At 46.5% G+C, this 21417-nt stretch overlaps 1 protein-coding gene across 1 annotated transcript; it reads right to left on the reverse strand.

Annotated features, from left to right (window-relative positions):
- Positions 1–1443: 1443 nt before the first annotated feature.
- On the reverse strand, positions 1444–16662 carry C4H18orf54 (chromosome 4 C18orf54 homolog). The gene is made up of 7 exons (XM_056848150.1): positions 16437–16662; positions 14076–14843; positions 10845–10995; positions 9617–9719; positions 6893–7024; positions 5115–5185; positions 1444–1537 (listed from the first exon to the last, which is right to left on the reverse strand). Exons 1-7 carry the CDS (start codon positions 16660–16662, stop codon positions 1462–1464), a joined length of 1527 nt encoding a protein of 508 aa, XP_056704128.1. The 3' UTR covers positions 1444–1461.
- Between the last annotated feature and the right edge of the window lie 4755 nt (positions 16663–21417).

A 21417-nucleotide genomic window follows, 5' to 3' on the forward strand; every position in this document is an offset into this window, starting at 1 on the left:
ACAAAGGAGGCAGGAAGGATATGAAACAAATAAATTAATTAACATATAATGTGGGCTCTAGTCCCCAAAAATGTACGCTGGAATAAAAAAATTCATTAGTATTTTATTTAACTGGACATTCATAAAAATAAGTGTTTTTTTTGTGCATGAAAGCTGACGGAATCCAATGGGCAATGCCCACATATTACATGGTGCTTCTAAACAGTGGTAGACACCACAGCTTGGCTTCGCTGACTCCCCATAGGATTGTGATAATCCATGTTGTTCCAAAAAACAGAAACACACATTGCCACATGCAACTTGAAATTATTTTTTGCTGTAGTGAAATCTAGTGTTATGTTGCTGATTGCCAGTCGCAGCGAAGGAAGCGTGATCTGGGTTCTGAGCGGTCGGCATTTCTAGCGTTGACAGATTAGACAAGGGTTAAGGTCTAGATTGGCCCAGTATAGCCGCCTCAACCTGACTAGTGTGGAATACCTTTCGCCATGATGCTGTCTTAGCCCTTTCACTTCATGATCTGGATCCCCTCCCTTTCTGTCTCCGTAGCCCTGGATTTGGTAGCTCATGGTTGTTTGATGCAATATTTATTTTAAATCATTAATACTCCCAGCAACAGGCAGCAGGATCAAAAAACCCATAAAACTAGCTCCGTAAGCCTGGGGGCAGGGAGTGGGAGGGGGGTTGCGCATGCGGGGTTATAGACTTGCTTTTTCTCAGGCAGCGGCCACCTGGTTTTGTGGCGATTCAAAGGCAATTTTGTGGCATGGCACAGAGGCGCTGGCGGTTGAAGGAAAAGGAGCTCAAAACCTTAGCAAGCTATATTTGGTTTTAATGGCAGTTCAAAAATATTATTAGCTCTAGCCTGGAGTATTAATGTTTTAAGTTAACAGAATCACAGATAAATAATTTAGATTAAATGTAAATTAGAGAATAAGCATATATGTATTTGTTTCAGTAAAGAATAGTGTGAGTCCAGATTAATAAGAAATGTATTAACGGATGTAGAATGTATCAGCTCCGCCCTGTTATTTGAGGATCTTGTTGTGATATGAAGCTTAAGGAGTGTGTGATGTGTACATAAATTGTAAGTTATATAAAACAATAAAATTTTATTTAAAAAAAAATCTTATTGGGCTAGCACAATCCCCTTCTGTGAGCTTCACCAGCTCTTTGGCATAGAGGTTTTAAAAATTAAAACATTTCACTGGGAAACCAGCGAACTCCAGAGAGATGGAGCGCTAGGAATACACACCCAGGTTTGAGGGTTTTTTTTTACCCTCCCCCAACACTGAAGAGCTAAGGAAGACTGCCGGTCCTTCCTCTCAAACCTCCAGCAAATGACTGGCTCGCCCTATAAGTTTTCCCACTGGATTCAATAATAGCTGTGGCTGTACACTTCACTAAGTCCGCAGTAAGTGATCTCATGGGGGAAGATTACGCCAGTTTATCCTTCGTGTCTCGCTACGATCTTTTCAACTCCTCTTTGCCACACGTATCTTCGACCAGACCTTTAAGTCGAGATAAATGATGTAAAGCTCTGCAAACAAACAGAAAAATGTACATGGTTTATTATATAAGCATGTTGTGGAAATAACTGCATTCCAGTGGCATACCAATGAATTCAGCTTCAGGCAGCTGCCTAAGATACAGGTCAATATATCTGTCTGTAGTGATTCGAAAGAATGTTTTGCAGTAACACACACACATGTGACATGATAGGAGAGACAGGATAGGCAGCTTTTCTCCCTCTCTCATAATACTGAAATGCAGGGCCATCTGCTCAAGCTACAGGGTGAGATATTCAAAACAGATAAAAGGAAGAATTTCTTCATACAATGCATCTTTAAACTGTGGGACTCCTTGCCCCAGGATGTGGTGATGGCTGCCAACTTCAAAGGCTTTAAGAGGGGAGTGGGAATGTTCATGGAGGAGAGGGCTATCCATGGCTACTAGTCAAAATGGATACTAATCATGATGCATTCTCTACGGTATCAAGAGGAGCATGCCGAATATATTAGGTGCTGTGGAACACAGGCAGGATGGTGCTGCTGCAGTCGTTTGTGGGCTTCCTAGAGGCACCTGGTTGGACACTGTGTGAACTGACTGCTAGACTTTATGGGTCTCGGTCTGATCCAGCGTGGCTTTTCTTATGTTCTTATGTTCACACACACAACCAAAAACAAAGAGGGCTACACCCGCAAATTCGATCAGATTACTTTTGGGCATTCGGCTTTTAATGTAGATCGTGAGAAGTCTTGTCAGTCATGGTATGGGGGGAAAAGCAGCACATTATTTTTGATGACATATGTTGGTCCTGCTCAAGAGCATGAGGAGAGATCCACTTGGGCAGACTAGTCTAGCATCCCATTTCCAACAGTGGTCAGCTAGATGCCTCCAGGAAACTCAAAGGCAAAACATCATACATCTTAACATATCCCAACACAAATTCCTCCAGAACGCAGACAATGAAGATTGTATAAATTGGACTGCTTCCACAAAGTCACCTTGCTTCCAAACCAACACATGAAAACATGAAGCTGCCTTATATTGAATCAGACCCTTGGTCCATCAAAGTCAGTACTGTCTACTCAGATCAGCAGTGGCTCTCCAGGGTCTCAGGCAGAGGTCCTTCACATCACCTACTCGCCTAGTCCCTTTAACTGGAGATGCCGGGGATTGAACCTGGGACCGTCTGCATGCCAAGCAGATGCTCTACCACTGAGCCACAGCCTCTCCCCAGTATGATGAGTCATTTCTAAACATCCAGATTTTTAAACAAGACCGAAAAAGGCGTGATTAGTTGTGCTAATTTATGGCATGATCCAGGAAATAGTTAAGCCCAGGTAAAAGTTTAGGAGATATAACTCCAGTTCATATGCTTAAAAATCCTCCATCTGTAGCAGTTTTGTAGAGGTAACACGAGAAGGCGACTTGGTTTTTATAGCCTGCTTTTCTCTGCCTTAAGGAGCCCCAAAGGACCTCGCAATTGTCTTTCCTTCCCCCTCTCCACCTCACCCCTCACCAGAGTGGTGTAGTGGTAAAGAGCGGTAGTTTGGAGCAGTGGACGTTGATCTGGAGAACTGGGTTTGATTCCCAACTGATCCACATGAGCGGCGGAGGCTAATCTGGTGAACTGGGTTTATTTCCCCATTTCTCCACATGAAGGCAGCTGGGTGAAATCGGGCTAGTCACAGTTCTCTTAGAGCTCTCTCAGCTCCACCTACCTCACACGGTGTCTGTTGTGGGGATGGGAAGGGAAGGTGATTGTAAGCCGGTTTGATTCTTCCTTAAGTGGCAGAGAAAGTCGGCATACAAAAACCAACTCTTCCTCTTCTCACAACAGGCACCTTGTGAGGTAGGTGTGGCTGAGAGAGTTCTGAGAGAACTGTGACTGGCCCAAGGTCAACCAGCAGGCTTTATGTGGAGGAGCAGGGAAACCAACTCGGTTCACCAGATTAGTCTGCTGCTTTTAACCGCTACACCATGAGGCCTGTAGGGGGTCTCCATCAATGGCCTCCTCTACAGAAGTCACATTCATGTTAATTTCTGTTCAAGCATAGGGGGGTGGGGAGGAAGAGTCATGTACCTGGGTGCAGGAAGGGAGTTAGCACACTTGGGGGATTTTTATACATTTGCCCCTGGATTTAGATGCACTAAACCAGGGGTCGGCAAACCGCGGCTCCCGAGCCGCATGCGGCTCTTTGGCCCGTTGAGTGCGGCTCTCCAAACTTGGTTCGGAGCCCCTGCTCTTGCGCCTGCTCGCGCTGGCAGCCGGGCTGCGGAGCCGGCGCGCCTGAGAGAGAGAGCGAGCGCGAGAGAGCAGGCGAGCGGGCGCGCTGTTTCTCCCCCCCCCCCCGCGGAGAATGGCCGGGTCCCCCTTTCCCCCAAGCCTCCCCTCCCCTCTAGCAGCGCGATTGCTGGGCGGGCGGCTCGGCGGTTCCTGGCCCGCCCCGCCCGCCTATCAGCTGTTGGGCGGGGCAGGCTTCCTTTGGTAGACCTGGCCTCCGGCAGAGTCCCATTGGGAGGCCATGTCTACCCACTGGCTTTCTTGGCGGTAGACCTGGACTCCGAGGAGGGGTAAACGTCCCCCTTCAGAGGCCAGGTCTACCAATTGGCTTCTATGGGCCTCCGGAGGCCGGGTCTACTGCCAAGGAAGCCAATGGGTAGACCTGGCCTCCCAAAGGAGACTCAGCCAGAGGCCAGGTCTACCCACTGGCTTTCTTGGCGGTAGACCTGTACTCCGAGGAGAGGAAAAAGTCCCCCTTCAGAGGCCAGGTCTACCCATTGGTTTCTATGGGCCTCCAGAGGCCAGGTCTACTGCCAAGAAAGCCAATGGGTAGACCTAGCCTCACAAAGGGGACTCAGCCGGAGGCTAGGTCTACCCACTGGCTTTCTTGGCGGTAGATCTGGACTCCGAGGAGGGGAAAAAGTCTCCCTTCAGAGGCCAGGTCTACCAATTGGCTTCTATGGGCCTCCGGAGGCCAGGTCTACTGCCAAGAAAGCCAATAGGTATACCTGGCCTCCCAATGGGACTCAGCCGGAGGCCAGGTCTACCAATAGGCTTTTATGGCGGTAGACCTGGCCTCCAGACGAGGACTCCGGACGGGGAGGGGGAAATGGCAGGGACTTACAATTTAATTTTTATCAATAAATAAGATCACTATTAAGTATGATATCAAGTTTTATTCAGTATACCTATAGTTTAATTAAGACTTAAAACTTTAATTAAAGATTATTAAGTTAATAAACAGTGTACCTACCTATATAGTTTAAGAAATTTGGCTCTCAAAAGAAATCTCAATCGTTGTACTGTTGATATTTGGCTCTTTTGACTAATGAGTTTGCTGACCCCTGCACTAAACCAGCGGTTCCCAGACTTTCTGAGTCACAGAGAACTTTTCAGGAGAGAAATTTGTCATGGAGCACGAATTTTCACCTAGCACCTATATACTAAACCGAATGACAGTCATATTTTCCTTTCCAATCTCTTCACGGAGAACTAGATGTTTCGTGGAGCACCAAGTGCTCCTTAGAACAGTTTGGGAACCACTGCACTAAACAATTCCAGCCAAATCGGTTTGCAGATCTGAGCCCTGCAGCCATCGCATCCTTACCTCTGAAGGGACCTCGTTACAGGGATTATATCGCTCTCGCACTGCCTCAAATCAACGTCCTCCTGGGAAGCCTGAAAAACAAAACATCATTTAACAGGCATTTTTTCAGATGTTCTCAGGAACTGCTCAGAAAACGTTTCAAAGGTTACTTAAGTTTGCCACTGACTAGTCAACGTCTGTTTTGAATCAGATTAAGGTTTCCATAGCGCCCTAATCATAACAAACTGCTTACCTCTTTCTCATACCAGGAAGGGAGACAGAGTACGAATTTTATACTAAAACAAAATGTTAGGGAGCTGCTGCAGCAGTGTAGTAACTAAGCTCAGTGGTAGAGTATCTGCTGGGCATGCAGAAGGTCCCGGGTTCAATCCCTGGCATCTCCAGTTAAAGGGTCCAGGCAAGTAGGTGATGTGAAAGACCTCTGCCTGAGACCCTGGAGAGCTTTTGCTGGTCTGAGTAGACAATACTGAGGGGGTTACCGTACTTGTATTCCCAGCGATGTATTAAGAGTTTGAAAACGTTATAAAAAATACTGTTCGCACTTTGTTTGGCCCCTTTAGCTGTGAAGACGTTTTCCAACCATTTATAAGCCGTAGTATCGAAAAACCCTGTTAAAGCGATGTTTTTTATAACATTTTCAAACTCTTAATACATCGCTGGGAATACAAAGTGCGGTAACCCCCTGACTTTGATGGATCAAGGGTCTGATTCAGTACAAGGCAGCTTCATGTGTTCAAGCCTGTGGGCCATGAAATCCCAAAATCAAATCTTATCTTGGATACTGCTCGGTATAGGACCCTTCAGCAAGTCATTTTCTAACAGTTAGAGCAGTTCCTTTGTGGAACAGGCTTCCTCGGGAGGCGGTGGGCTCACCTTCCCTGGAGGTTATTAAGCAGAGGCTAGATGGCCATCTGTCAGCAATGCTGATTCTATGGCCTTTGGCAGATGATGAGAGGGAGGGCATCTTGGCCATCTTCTGGTCATGGAGTAGGGGTCACTGGGGATGCGGGGGAGGTAGTTGTGAATTTCCTGCATTGTGCAGGGGGTTGGACTAGATGATCCTGGTGGTCCCTTCCAACTCTATGATTCACCTCTCAGAGAACCAGCATGGCATAGTGGTTAAGAGCAGCAGAATCTAATCTGGAGAACCGGGTTCGATTCCCCACTCCTCCACATGAAGCCAGCTGGGTAACCTTGAGCCAGTCACAGTTTTCTCAGAACTCTCCAGCCTCCCCTACCTCACAAGGTGCCTGTTGCGGGGGGAGGGAAGGTGCTTGTAAGCCACTCCTAAAGGTAGAGTACAAAAAGTATAAAAACCAACTCTTACTCTTCTCCTTCAGCCTCAGTTACCCCATCAATAATAGAGGGATAACAACGACCTGTTTGACAGGGACTGGAGAGTAAACATGAAATACTTCGAACACTTTAAAGCACTAAATAAAGGGTAATAATTTATTTCCTTTAGTAGTCAGGCCATTCACCCAAAGCAAATAATAATTCCCTGGGGACACTCAGTGGCCTGCGCTAACCCCAGAACTTGTGTTTGGGCACAGTGATTTTTACAAATGTATTTGCAAGGCTACTTAATATTTAACAATTCTAGCATGCACCTCTACCATTTTATGCTTACGACACTTTGGTTATTTCAAAATCCTTTACATTAAGGTTACTTTGTCAACGGGCCTTTTCAAGCAAGGTTGTTTTTTGTTTTGTTGGGGGCGGAGGTTGCAGAAAAATTAAAACCCTAGGGAAGCTTTGTTTAAAATGGAATTACTTGCTTTTTCATACTCTTCATTTTGTTCAGCGGTCTTCTTCAGGTTAAGGGTTTGCTGAAATGCTTGAAGATTAAACAGCATCAGCTTCAGAGCTTCCACGGGCCCATGATGATTTCCCCCAGAAAAAGTACTCTCCTGTAAACAAAAGCAGAAGTTGCACAAAAAAAATTATCACAATTTTAGGATTGTGACTTAATGGGCTTTCATTTTTTAGCAAGTACTTGGATGAGAGACCTCCAAGGAATATCAGGGTCGTGACACAGAGGCAGGCAATGGCAAACCACCTCTGTTAGTCTTTTTTTAAAAAAATAATTTTTTTCTTCATTTAATATATCCATAAAAACAATATAATAATACTAATAAAGAAAAAGAAAAATAGTATTTCTAATTTAACAATCAAATGACTTCCCCCACTCCCTCTTCCATCTAAAATTAAATTGTATAATCTTTGCTAACGGAACTAATCCCAATATTGTTTTAATTAATCTATTCTTATCGTATCCAACATTATGAAATCATTCTGTTAGTCTTGAAAACCCCACCAGGTGTCACCATAAGACAGATGTGACTTGACTGTAAAAAACTTATATATAAGTACTTGGAAGCCTTCTAGTTTTTGCAAATGGGTTCTGTATGTTTCCTAACACAGGGCTGAGCCCTAGGGATCCATTCAGCTAATGGTGATTTAGCTTGGAAATAAGGAGGTTAAGGGGAGACATGATAGAGGTCTATAAAATTATATATGGTATGGAGAGAGAGGACAGGGAGAAGCTTTTCTCCCTCTCTCTTAATACGAGAATGCGGGGTCATCTGCTGAAGCTGGAGGGTGAGAGATTCAAAACTGATAAAAGGAAGTATTTCTTCACACAACGCATAGTTCAGTTGTGGAACTCCCTGCCCCAGGATGTGGTGATGGCTGCCAACTTGGAAGGCTTTCAGAGGGGACTGGACGTGTTCATGGAGGAAAGGGCTATTTATGGCTACTAGTGAGAATGGATACCAATCATGATGCATACCTATTCTCTCCAGGACCAGAGGAGCATGCCTATTATATTAGGTGCCATAAAACACAGGCTGGACAATGTTGCTGCAGTCGTCTTGTTTGTGGGCTTCCTAGAGGCACCTGGTCGGCCACTGTGTGAACGGACTGCTGGACTTGATGGACCTTGGTCTGATCCCGAATGGCCTTTCTTATGATATTATGTGATGCTTTAGTCTAATCTAACTCGGGGGTCTTATACTATGCAGGATACCCTTGCACTGGGGAAGAGCTTTGATTTTATTTTTTTGTGTGCCGTCAAGTCACAGCTGACTTATGGCGACCTCGTAGAGTCTTCCAGGCAAGAGATGTTCGGAGGCGGTTTGCCACTGCCCGCCTCTGCGTCACAACTCTGGTGTTCCTTGGAGGTTGCCCATCCCAGGTTGATATCTGCACACAAAATATACGAGACTTATACTAACCAGTACTACAACAACAACCAAATATACCAGTTGTTTAATAATTGAGAATAAAATTTACAACATATTCACTTACCTGGTTGGGTTTTAAACTGTTTGTATCTGCATTTGTTTACATCATTGTATTTCTATATATGTGTGCAGACTTAAGAAAAGGTTTTAACTAACCACTGATAAAGGCCCTAGAGGGCGAAACGCGTTAGGGTTTGTAGTTATAGATATCAGCCTAAGTTTTGCCATTGTGCTATTTTAATGCTTTTAAATAATTTTAAATTTTGCATAGCGCTTCTAATAAATTATATTTGTAATATTTCTATATAGACTTATATAAATCTTCCTCTCACCCAACCTCGGGTACCCATCCAAATAATAACCAGGTCCGACCCTGCCTAGCTTCTGAGATCTGATGAGATTGGGCTAGCCTGGAGCTATCCAGGTCAGGGTGCATATATAGATAAATATATATATACATACACACACACATACATATGCATGTGTGTGTGTAAATCATCTGCTCTCAGGGTATACTGGACCATAGTTGCAGCTTGTTTGAATGAATATTTCCCTGAAAATCCACTGGGAGCCAGCGTGGTGTAGTGGTTAAGAGCAGTGGTTTGGAGCGGTGGACTCTGATCTGGAGAACCGGGTTTGATTCCCCACTCCTCCACATCAGCGGCGGACTCTAATCTGGTGAACTGGATTTGTTTCCCCACTCCTCCACATGAAACCAGCTGGGTGACCTTGGGCTAGTCACACACTCTCAGCCCCACCTACCTCACAGGGTGTCTGTAGTGGGGAGGGGAAGGGATTGTAAGCTGGTTTGATTCTTCCTTAAGTGGCAGAGAAAGTTGGCATATGAAAACCAACTCTTCATCTTGTTTGCATGAATATTTCCCTGAAAATCAGCTTGTTTGAATGAATATTTCCCTGAAAATCAAGTCTGCCACTTAGGAAATATTTGATGAACCACTAAATTTGGGATGCTACCCTTCCCTTTCTCAGAAAGTCAGAAGTGGAACCTGATACCTGTCCCCCCTAGCGCCACTAGCTGTTTTGGCCTACCTCGCCTTCTACCCAGGATGTGAATGCTGTAACATCATAAGTTGAAACATCCCCCCTTCCCGTTTCAGCCTGATGAAAAGTTCCTGAGAACTCAATGACTTGCATACTGCTTGGTGTTGTTTTGGTTGGTCTTCACTGAAGCTGTTTTGGATCTTGCTTTGAACCGATATGTCTATGTATATAAAGCAAAAAGCACTTTAAACTTACCTGACTGCTGTTCTGTAGACAATCTTCTAAAAATCCATCAACGATACTTGCTTTGGGGGACTGTGGAGAGTTCTCTTCACAGCATACAGGCACAGGAGATTTCCTAAAGACAGACATCTAGAGTTTAAATTCTGAAGTGGGTTCCCCGCCACCCCCAAAATATATCGATAAACTCTGGAGCTCTCTTCCCAGGGAGACTGGTCTGTCCCCTTCTGTTGCCATCTTCTGCCAGTGGGTGAAAACTGTTTAGTTTCGTTTGGCATTCCCTCAGTGATCCTTCCTTCCTGCCCAATATTTTAATTGCTGTTTTTATGACTTTGTGCGTATTTTTGCTCTGTTTTTAATTGTTTTAATTATGTGTGCATTTTGGGGGGGGAGTGGTTGGATTTAAAATGTGATTTTGTTATGTATGTTTTAATTTTTTAGCTGCTGCCTCAGTGGCTCTTGTGGAAGCAGAAAGTTGAGATATAAATTATCTCGTGGCCCTTTCTTACATGCCAAGGGTAATGCTGATTGCCACTTTGAGGTCAGGAAGGAATTTTCCTCCAGGCCAGGTTGGCCAGGGATCCTGGAGATGTTTTGCCTTCCTCTGGGCATAAAGCAGGGGTCACTGGAGGAAAGTAACTGTGAATTTCCTGTGTTGTGCAGGGGGTTGGACTGGATGACACGTGGGGTTCCTTCCAGCTCTATGTTTCTATGCACTACACTTTTAGCCCACCCTTCCTCTGAGGGTCTCAAGGCAGCATATACATTGGTTCTCCCTTTTTTTCATAACAACCCTCTGAAGCAGATATTGCAGAGAGAGAAAATAACTGGCCTGGAATCACCCATGAGTGATTGGGGGAGGGGGTTGGAAGACAGCTGTAAAACCCGAGATGATGTCCCATCCATTATATTTTTAAATCTGACCTTCACCCAAGAAACTCAGAATGACCCACACAGTACCAGCAGAGAGCCAGCATGGCATGAAGCCAGCTGGGTGACCTTGGGCTAGTCACAGCCCTGTTAGAGCTCTCGCAGCCACACCTCCCTCCCAGGGTGTCTGTTGTGGGGAGGGGAAGGGAAAGTGATTGTAAGCCAGTTTGATTCTTCTTCAAGTGGTAGAGAAAGATGGCATATAAAAACCAACTCTTCTTCTTCTACCAGTATGCCATGGCACAACTGAGTGATAAATCCTGGGAAATCTTGACAATGTTTTCTAAATAAAAATGTGTGTCCCACTACTCACAAACCAACGGGAACATTATCCCATGACCTTTCTGCCTCCAGTATGTCCACCGTACAAGGACTGCTGTCATTGTTCAGGACGCTGGCTAATTCATCTGCAGAGGTCGCCAGCATTCTCTTTTCCTGCAGAAGGTGGGCCTTGAGGTCATTCTCTAAAACAATTCATTGTTAAGCCAAGATTCAGTGCAAGATTCAGCACGTACATATGACTGAGACATGTAATGCATATTATTTGGTGCAGAAAATCAAATACAGATACAAATATTTCAAGTTAAAATCCTCTTGTTTTTTAGTGAAACCCAGAAAGAAACCCAGGAATTGTGTTAGTCCAATGCAGTAAATACACCAGAGAGGCCTTAAAGGCAAGCAAGTTTGTAGCAGGTGTGTCTCTTCTAGACCTGAAACTAATAAGCTGAGTCATCTCCACAGCAGAATGGGAAGAGACTCTGTGAATAATGAGCACACTGATTAAGTGCCCATCTTTTCCTATCCAGCGTGGTATAATGGTTACGAGTGGTGGTTTGGAGCGGTGGACTTTAATCTGGAGAACCGGGTTTGATTCCCCACTCCTCCACATGAGCGGTGGACGCTACTCTGGTGAACCAGGCTGGTTTCCCCACTCCTATACTTGAAGCCAGCTGGGTGACCTTGGGCTAGTCACAGTCCTCTGAGAGCTGTCTCATTAACCACGGTTGGCATTGTGCGTCCTCTTGGATGACTGCAGTAAGGTTAAACCACATTTTGCAAAGGAGTGTGAAAACAGGGATGTCAATGAAACACTCGCCATTTAACTCCAAGGCCATAAGGGAGGAGGAAATGCCCATGCAAGATTGGGGGGTGGAGGGAAGCATGCAAATAGCACAGTATTTTTCCCTTGGGCTTTCAGCCGAAGGCCCTTGAGAGAACTACTTAAACAGATAAGATGACTAAAATTATTGATAATAAAATATCAATAGAAGAAGAAGAGTTGGCTTTTATATGCCGACTTCCTCTACCACTTAAGGGAGAATCAAACCGGCTTACAATCACCTTCCCTTCCCCTCCCCACAACAGACACCCTGTGAGGTAGGTGGGGCTGAGAGAGCTGTGACTAGCCCAAGATCACTCAGCTGGCTTCGTGTGGAGTGGGGAATCAAACCCGGTTCTCCAGATCAGACTCTACTGCTCCAAACTGACACACCACGCTGGCTCTCCAATCAATTGTTAAAGTGTGTGTAAAGTGCTGTCAAGTCACACCCAACTTATGGCAACCCCATGGGGTTTTCAAGGCAAGAGACTAACAGAGGTGGTTTGCCATTGCCTGGCTCTGCATAGCGACCCTGGCTTCTTTGGTGGTCTCCCATCCAAGTACTAACCAGGGACAACCCTGCTTAGTTTCTGAGATCTGATGAGATAAGGCTAGCCTGGGCCATCCAGGTCAGGGCTGTTAAAAGACAGGCAGCAATAAAAACAAAGTGAAAGCAGAGAAGGGGGGGCACAAAAAGAAAAGATGCACATAAACATTTTTTTTTAAGGAACCATTATTGAGTAGTACACAAAAAGCCCTGTGGCGCAGAGTGATAAGTGCAGTCCAAGCTCTGCTCACCACCTGAGTTCGATCATGACAGAAGTTGGTTTCAGGTCGCCGGCTCAAGGTTGACTCAGCCTTCCATCCTTCCGAGGTCGGTGCAATGAGTAGCCAGCTTGCTGGGGGTAAAGTGTAGATGACAGGGGAAGGCAATGGCAACCCACCCCGTAAACAAAGTCCGCCTAGTAAATGACAAGATGTGACGTCACCCCATGGGTCAGTAATGACCTGGTGCTTGCCCAGGGGACTACCTTTACCTTTACACAAAAAGCCATAAGATAAAACAGCATAATAACAAAGAATAAATTAGCAGCATGGTTGGGCTACATTGCATCTTCCCTGGACCAATTGCAAAAAGCTGGTATTGAAAGAATTTTGGACTCAGCATCATTTTAGAATCATAGAGTTGGAAGGGACCACCAGGGTCATCAAGTCCAACCCCCTGCACAATGCAGGAAATTCACAACTACCTCCCTCCCACACCTAGTGACCAGAAGATGGCCAAGATGCCCTCCCTCTCATCATCTGCCCAAGGTCACAGAATCAGCACTGCTGACAGATGGCCATCTAACCTCTTCTTAAAAACTTACAGGGAAGGAGAGCTTACCACCTCTGGAGGAAGCCTGTTCCACTGAGAAATTGCTCTGTTAGAATTTCCTAATGTCTAGACGGAAACTCTTGTGATTTAAGTTCAACCAATTGGTTCTGGTCCGACCTTCTTGGGCAACAGAAAACAACTCGGCACCATCCTCAATATGACAGCCCCTCAAGTACTTGAACATGGTTATCATATCCCCTCTCATTCTTCTCCTCTTCAGGCTAAACATACCCAGCACCTTCAACCTTTCCTCATAGTACTTGGTCTCCAGACCCCTCTCCATCTTTGTTGCCCTCCTCTGGACACGTTCCAGCTTGTCTACATCTTTTTTAAATTGTGGTGCCCAAAACTGAACACAGTACTCTAGGTGACGTCTAACCAGAGCAGAGTAAAGCGATACCATCACTTCGTGTGATCCGGACACTATGCTTCTGTTGATGCAGCCCAAGACTGCATTTGCCTTTTTAGCTACCGCATCACACTGCTGACTTATGTTCAGTGTTTGGTCTACTAAGACCCCAAGATCCTTTTCACACACACTACTGCTCAGACAAGTCTCCCCCAGCCTGTCAAGATCATCCTGCATCTTGGCTCTGTCTTCTACCGTATTTGCTACCCCTCCCAATTTAGTATCATCTGCAAATTTAATAAGCATCCCCTCTATTCCTTCATCCAAATCATTTATAAAGATGTCGAACAACACAGCCCAGCACAGATTTTAGAAGAAGAAGAGTTGGTTTTTATATGCTGACTTTCTCTACCACTTAAGGGAGACTCAAACCGGCTTACAATCACCTTCCCTTCCCCACAACAGACACCCTGTGAGGTAGGTGGGGCTGAGAGAGCTCTAACAGAGCTGTAACTTGCCCAAGGTCACCCAGCTGGCTTTGTGTGTAGGAGTGGGAAAACAAATCCAGTTCACCAGATTAGCCTCTGCCGCTCATGTGGAGGAGTGGGGAATCAAATCCGGTTCTCCAGATCAGAGTCCACCACTCCAAACCACCACTCTTTACCACTACACCACGCTGGTTTCGCTGACAGCCAAATAGAGCGCTCCGATGAATTACCTCTCCATGAATCCACGTCCTCTCCTGAACCCTCAGGCGCAAAGCACACCCTCCGGTGATCACGGTGGCCATTTCTTACAACAGTGTCCCTATTTTGTAGGTCCGCCAAACTGTTGCGTTCAGAAGGTCTAGAGTTCTTTGATCCGCCAAGATTTTGTCCGCTGGTCAGCTTCGGGCTCCCTTGCCAACGGGAAGAATCGCTTTCCACATCGCCAGTCTGGGGAAAACTTTCATTCACAGAATTTGGCAAGAGGTTATGGCTGTCAAGCCAAGCTGGATACTTGAAATCTGGAAGGCTGCTTATCCCCGAAAAACTCAAGTCGGATTTTTGACTTGTAAGCCACCTTGGATAGTTCTTATGAAAACTGGGCCCTGACTCCTCCTGCTTAGCCAAGCGGTTCCGCAGCGAATGCCCGGAAGCGTTAGAATCGTATTTGTGAAACGTACATCGTGCGGACTTTCTGCTAAAGTCTCCGTATGAAGAGGAAATTACCGGATCTCCTGGAAAGCTCATTTTTCCTTCGCTGCCAAAAGATGAGGTCTGGTAACAAACACGAGAAGCAGAAATCTGGGATTTCCTCTTTGATTTGTTATTCTGACGTGCCGGCTGTAAGGCAGCGACTTGGTTAAAAGACAGAGAACCGTCAGGAGGAAAGGCCAGAAGATCATCCGTGGTGAGACTGAGCATGTCGTGGTCACAAGTAGATTTCCTTCTCAAACGTGGAGAAACAGGATGTTTTATTGCCTGCTGTTTAAAGTTCTCACGAGCTGGAAAACAAGCGATTTAGCACACATTAACCCACACATTCCCCAGAAAAAGAAAAGAACCTTTAAAAGTTGCAGAAACAATATCTTTGCACTAGAAGTCAGATGTAACAGCCCTGCAGTCAGACATTTATCCAAGATAAATAATTATGCCCAGGAAAGCAATGTGCTAGACTCATAGTTTTGGTAATGCAGGGACACAAAGGAACTTCGGGGGCAGGATGGTAACATTTTCTGAACTTCAGAGTTGCTAGGAGCACCCACAACATATCATCTTTTGGTGGTCCCCGGCCCGATGAATATTCAGCTGGCCTCGGCCAGGGCTTTCTCTGCCCTGGCCCTAGCCTGGTGGAATAGCCTCTCGAGTTAGACCAGGGCCCTGTGGGACCTTAAAGAGTTCTGCAGGGCCTGTAAAACAGAGCTATTCTGCCAGGCTTATGGTTGAGGCCAGCTATGATTTCCTATATATGACTGCTGGCCTTCCTAACCGTCACCGCTGTTGTATTTAGTCCATCTGCTCGCCTAGTTGTAACTTTTTTACACTTAGTTGTAACTTAGTTGTAACTTCGCCTATGTAGTTTTAGGATAGTTGGCTTATATAATTTTAGGGCTATTTTAAACGTTGTTTTAATGGTTTTATTGATTAAATGGGATATTATTCCCTTGTAAGCCGCTCTGAGCGGGGAATTAAATTGAAATAATAAATAAATAAAGCTCAGCGCACTGCATTATGAGAAACTTTATACACACCTGTTTACGGGATTGCAAAGGCCTCACCGACAGACCTTTCCGTACAGTTTTTAGGCTGAGGGCAGAGCGGTCAGTCATTTACTACACTCTAACGCCAGCAATATAAAACATACACCAACAGAGGACAGAGCTGAAATTCCGCGGCGCCAACTTCAAAACTACTGAGCCATCCTTGCAATTAAGACTTTTGTCAAAGACCCTGTTCTGCATTCCCCATCTTTTGTAGACTACCAAGGACAGTCTTAAAAAAGAGAGGCACTCTCAATTCTGGAACTCCTTCCCTTGAGACACTTGCTGACACAAGATTTAGGCATCAGAAGAAAACATTTCTTTCTTCCAAACCTTTGGTTGAGTCTCCCGCCCCCCCTTCCTGATTCTGTGAACTTAGGCAGAAGATCATGAGAGGGAGGGCAGGAAGGGATGAGTCAGTAATGCCTATTGCCACTTCGGGGTCAGGAAGGACTTATCCTCCAGGCCAGGGATCCCGGAGGTTTTGTGCCTTCCTCTGGGCATAGACCAGGGGTCACTGGGAGAGGTAGCTGTGAATTTCCTGCATTGTGCAGGGGGTTGCACTAGATGAGCCTTGAGGCCCCATTCCAGCTCTATGTTTCCCCTATTGGCTGTTGTACTGATTTCATAGGCCTACTGTGTCTGTGTAAAGCGCCCTCAAGTCACAGCCAACTTATGGCGACCCCTCATGGGGTTTTCAGTGCAAGAGATTAACAGAGGTGGTTTACCATTGCTTGCAGCCCTGGACTAGATGGCCTGTATGGCCCCTTCCAACTCTATAATTCTATGATTCATCACACATTTTGCTAAGAAAAAACAAAACGAAAACCCACATACCATCTTTTTGCTGGAAACAATCCTTGGAAGGCTCTAAGTCTCTAGGAGTGCTCTGGTTAACGCAGATTTTTCCGGGTTTTATTTCTGGAGACACAAGGCTGATATTGTAATCTTTAATATAGTCCTCCAAAGCTTGAGATGCTGAGTTATACAGCCTGTCCTTGTACTGGATTGAGCTGTGCGACTCCACAGAATTGTTGTTGTTAGTGAGGCAATACCTCGCCATAAGAGAAGACGTTGTAGTTTCCAGAGGACAGATATTACCTTTTTAAATCGAACATGCCACTGCTTTTCATCCAAATGGACTCCAGGGATTGTCATTCATGTTTCTGAAATCAATGTCAATAAATAAGAGGGGGAAAATCAGCTGCCCTGATATCAAAACATAATCATGTCAATTTACTATGAATTTCGAAGTCCAGTAAACAGAAGTTGCCTTCCAATTTGACCCCTACGGTTAACAATTAATACTCACTATGACACACCTAGTCGTGTGAATATAATCGAGGTCTCAGTTAGGGCTGGCAGCCACCAGGTGGGGCTTGGGTATCTTCTGGAATTAGAACAGATTCCTACGCAATAGAGATCAATTCCCCTGGAGAAAATGGCTGTTTTGGTGGGTGGACTCTACGGCGTTATACCCCACTGAGGTGCCATCCCTCCCCAGGCTCCACTCCCAAAATCTCCAGGTATTTCCCAACTCAAGAGCAGGCAACCTTAGTCTCGACGGACAGAAAATATCCCTTACAAAACCAGTATTCAGACTGAATGCAGAACTACCAGACCGTTTGCAAGACCTGAGCAAGGCTGTGAAAGACAGAACGTTTTGGAGTTCGTTCGTTCTTAGGACCACCATTAAGTTGGAAGCGACTTGACGGCATTTAACACACATATTTCTGAAGAAGTGAGCTGTGGCTCACGAAAGCTCGCACCCTGCCAAAATTTTTGTTAGTCTTTAAGGTGCTATTGGACTCTCGCTCTCTGGTTCACTGCATATTTCACCAGTCAGCTACCTCTTGCTTGCAGGAGTACCCAAGCTGCCTTATACTGAGTCAGACCCTCGGTCCATCAAGGTCAGTATTGTCTACTCTGACCAGCAGCAGTCTCCAGGGTCTCAGGCAGACGTCATTCATGATGGTTTTAACTGGAGAGGCCCAGGAGTGAACTGGGGCCTTGTGCATGTAAAAACATACTCTACCACTGAGCCACGGCCTCATACGTCTTACTCCGAAATCTTTGGAAGATGGGGTGTTGGACCTGGGAGACCTGGGTTCGACTCTCCACTCGTGCTATGGAAGCTCGCTGGCTGACCTTGGGCCAGTCACACTCTCTCAGCCTTAGCTTCCTCGCAGGGTTGTTGTGAGGGCAAAATGGAGCCTGTCAGTCACTTTGAGTCTCCATTGGGGAGAAAAGGGTAGTTTCTTGTGGGGCGGGGGAAGTGGGTGTCGCCGTGGCTCAGCGGCAGAGCCTCTGCTTTGCGTGCAAAGGGGAGTCCCAGGCTCAGTCCCCAGCATACACGTGAACGGCACTCACACGTGCGTAGTTGCAAAGGTAGTTTCTTGTGGGGCGGGGGAACTGGGGGTCGCCGTGGCTCAGCGGCAGAGCCTCTGCTTTGCGTGCAGAGGGGAGTCCCAGGCTTAGTCCCCGGCATACACGTGAACGGCACTCACACGTGCGTAGTTGCAAAGGGTAGTTTCTTGTGGGGCGGGGGAAGCGGGTGTCGCCGTGGCTCAGCGGCAGAGCCTTTGCTTTGCGTGCAAAGGGGAGTCCCAGGCTCAGTCCCCGGCATACACGTGAACGGCACTCACACGTGCGGCCGCGAGTCGCTCTCAAAGGAAAACGCCCGGGCAGGGCCCCCCCCGCACGTGTGGACCCGCTCACCGGGCGCCACGCCCCCTTGCCTGAGCCCCCAAAACCTCACTCACCAGCCCCACGGAGCCGCCTCCCGCCCCCCAAGTTTGAAAGGGACAACGGCCGCCTCCTCCAAGATGGCGCCGCCGGACTTCTTCTTCTCCCCCGCCCTCCGCGCACGCGCGCTCGGCCCACCTCGGAAGAACCACAACTCCCGGCACGCCCCGCGGCCGGCGGCGTCACAATGCTCCCCGGGCCGCACTGCCCCCCGGCGCTGAGACACGGAGGGGGCGTGCTGCGACGCCTCGCCTCCCCCGCCCTCCGCGCACGCGCGCTCGGTCCGCCTCGCGGCCGCCCGGCGTTCGGAAGAACCACAACTCCCGGCACGCCCCGCGGCCGGCGGCGTCACAATGCTCCCCGGGCCGCACTGCCCCCCGGCGCTGAGACACGGGCGCTGCAGCCGGGAGGACGAGTGGGGGGGCAGAGGAGGGGGGCTGCGACGCCCCCCAAACAGCCGACCCCGTTCAGGTGCGGGGCGGGGGCCGCCTTTTGCAACTCCCCCCCCAGAAACCCTCCCAGGGATGGTGCACCCAGTCTGACTGGGATGATGCTGAGGGTTGCCAGCCTCCAGGGGGCTGCAGCCTAGATGGAGCGTTTGCATAGCATTTAGACTGTTTAAGATTCGTAGGGGCTGCATTAATTTGCAACTACTTTATTATTATTATTATTATTATTTTATTTTATTATTTTATTATTATTATTTTATTACTATTTCTTTTTATACAAGTTTCAAACATATTTCTTTTTCTACACACATTCGTAGAAAAGGGCAAGAGTCCAGGAGCACCTTAAAGACTCACAAAAATATTTTTCTACTACTGCAGACAGACTAACACGGCTACCCGCTGTGAATTATCTACATACGTTGTTTGTATAACGTATTCTTTTCTCATTCCCTTCCATCCCACCCATCCCCCTCCCTAGCCCCACTCCTTCTCCTTATAATTGTTAGTCTCTTAACCTCAGCCACGGGCACAAAGTCTGGATCTTCCATTGAATGTCTTTTCTTCCTTCCATTGATAGCCACATTTATTTGTAACTCCTGAAAATCATTCCCCCCTTTGGGATTCATCTGTTCCTCTGTGTCCATGCCTTTGCCGCCCAGTAAATTTGAAACGGGACATCTAGCACACGCAGCTTTTTACGCTCACCACATATACATGCTTTTGGTTGCTCTGGTTTGATTTGAGAAGAGGCTCATTCCTGTCCGATTCCGGTTGAGACACAGTGTTTTTTGTGAATACCCTTTGGGCAGGCATTGCTATTTTGAATATTTGATGGGAGAGTATAAATATTTGTGGGTTGCAGATATCACCTTTATAGCTGACATCACCATTAGTTAAAAAAGTTGTTAAATGTAAAGCGGCTTTGTATTGTATTGTAATATCCATTGTATTAGGTAAAGGTAAAGGTCCGCTGTGCAAGCACCGGGTCATTCCTGACCCATGGGGTGACATCACATCCTGACGTTTCCAAGGCAGACTTTGTTTGCGGGGTGGTTTGCCAGTGCCTTCCCCAGTCCTCTTCCCTTTACCCCCAGCAAGCTGGGTCCTCATTTCACCGACCTCGGGAGGATGGGAGGCTGAGTCAACCTTGAGCCGGCTACCTGAAACCGACTTCCGTCGGGATCGAACTCAGGTCATGAGCAGAGCTTGGACTGCAGTACTGCAGCTTAACACTCTTTGCCACGGGCCTCCATTGTATTAGACATAGGGGTATTTATTATCATATTGGAAAATCAGAGTAATGTATTTATGAATGTACACATAGTTCATGACTATATTATTTGAAAAGTATATGAATGTACACATTGTTTAAAGGTTTATAACTCGAATTGGGTAAAAGAATTCCACTATTTTCTTGTATGGTATTTTTTTAGCTTCGTGCTGTACTTTAGCTTGCCAGCCTCCAGGTGGTGGCTGGAGATCTCCTGCTATTACAACTGATCTCCAGCCAATAGAGATCAGTTCCCCTGGAGGAAGTGGTCGCTTTGGCAACTTCAATGGGGTACAATGCTTAGGGTTGTTCCCCTCCCCAAACTCTGCCCTCTTCAGGCTCCACCCCAAAAACCTCTCGCCAGTGGTGAAGAGGGACCTGGCAACCCTATGCTGTAGCTTGGCAGGAGGAGGATCCTGATTTTAGGCGCCCGCAAATGCAATCCTATCCTGAGATGTTCCAGCCTAACCTAGGGTTGCCAATCTCCAGGTGGTGGCAGGATTAAAACTGATCTCCAGGCGGCGATCAGTTCCCCTGGAGAAAATGGCCGCTTTGGAAGGTGGACTCTATGGCATTGAAGTCCCTCCCCTTCCCAAACCCTGCCCTCCTCAGGCTCCACCCCCAAAATCTCCAGTTATTTTCCAACCCAAAGCTGGCAACCCTAGCCTAACCCCATTGAGTTAGACTGGAGTAACTGCAGTTCCTTGGACCCTGGTTTCATCTTCATGTAGGGTTGTCAACCTCCAGGTGGTAGCAGGAGGGCTCAGATACAATAAACATAAATTATGTCCTAAACAATTTATTGTTAAGCATTAACTCCATGCTATACAGTAGAAACTAACAAAAAAAACAGCTAGTGAAAATATATATACAGAACCCAGCAAATAATGACACAAGAAAAAATGCTGGAAAATACGGTGAAGCACAACGCAAGGAAGACCAAAGTCGCACAGCCTTAATGCACAGCAGCACCCCACTTGCGAGGTTCGAAAGAAATTCAAGACAGAAATAATCCGGTGGTGGGTATGGTCAGTCCAAGAGAAGCCCGAAGGCAAAGGTCCAAGGAGCTTTAAAGCTTGAGAATGTGTGGCTAGTCGTACATCCATGTTTCAAAAGGCCTCTTCAGCTCAATGTGCTTTAATATAACCGGCAACAAATAAAGATGAATTGTATCCAGTATTGCCGATATAGGACCGTCACGCCAGGGAAATACGTCCTCTGCATAAAATATCAGTCGCGCGTTCTTTCCTCCTAGGACGACTTTCCGTTGCTCTTCACCGTATTTTCCAGCATTTTTTCTTGTGTCATTATTTGCTGGGTTCTGTATTTATATTTTCACTAGCTGGTTTTTTTG

The sequence above is a fragment of the Euleptes europaea genome, chromosome 4 (assembly GCF_029931775.1).
Source record: "Euleptes europaea isolate rEulEur1 chromosome 4, rEulEur1.hap1, whole genome shotgun sequence".
Taxonomy (NCBI): Eukaryota; Metazoa; Chordata; class Lepidosauria; order Squamata; family Sphaerodactylidae; genus Euleptes; species Euleptes europaea.

Excerpts from the sequence above, each read along its gene's own strand:
- C4H18orf54 (XM_056848150.1), bottom strand. The coding sequence starts at position 16,662 with ATGGCGAGGTATTGCCTCACTAACAACAACAATTCTGTGGAGTCGCAC. Across the intron at positions 14,844-16,436 it reads TTGTTTCCAGCAAAAAGATG|CTCGTGAGAACTTTAAACAG; the intron begins GTATGTGGGTTT and ends CTTGTTTTCCAG. Across the intron at positions 10,996-14,075 it reads GGACGTGGATTCATGGAGAG|AGAATGACCTCAAGGCCCAC; the intron begins GTAATTCATCGG and ends GAATTGTTTTAG.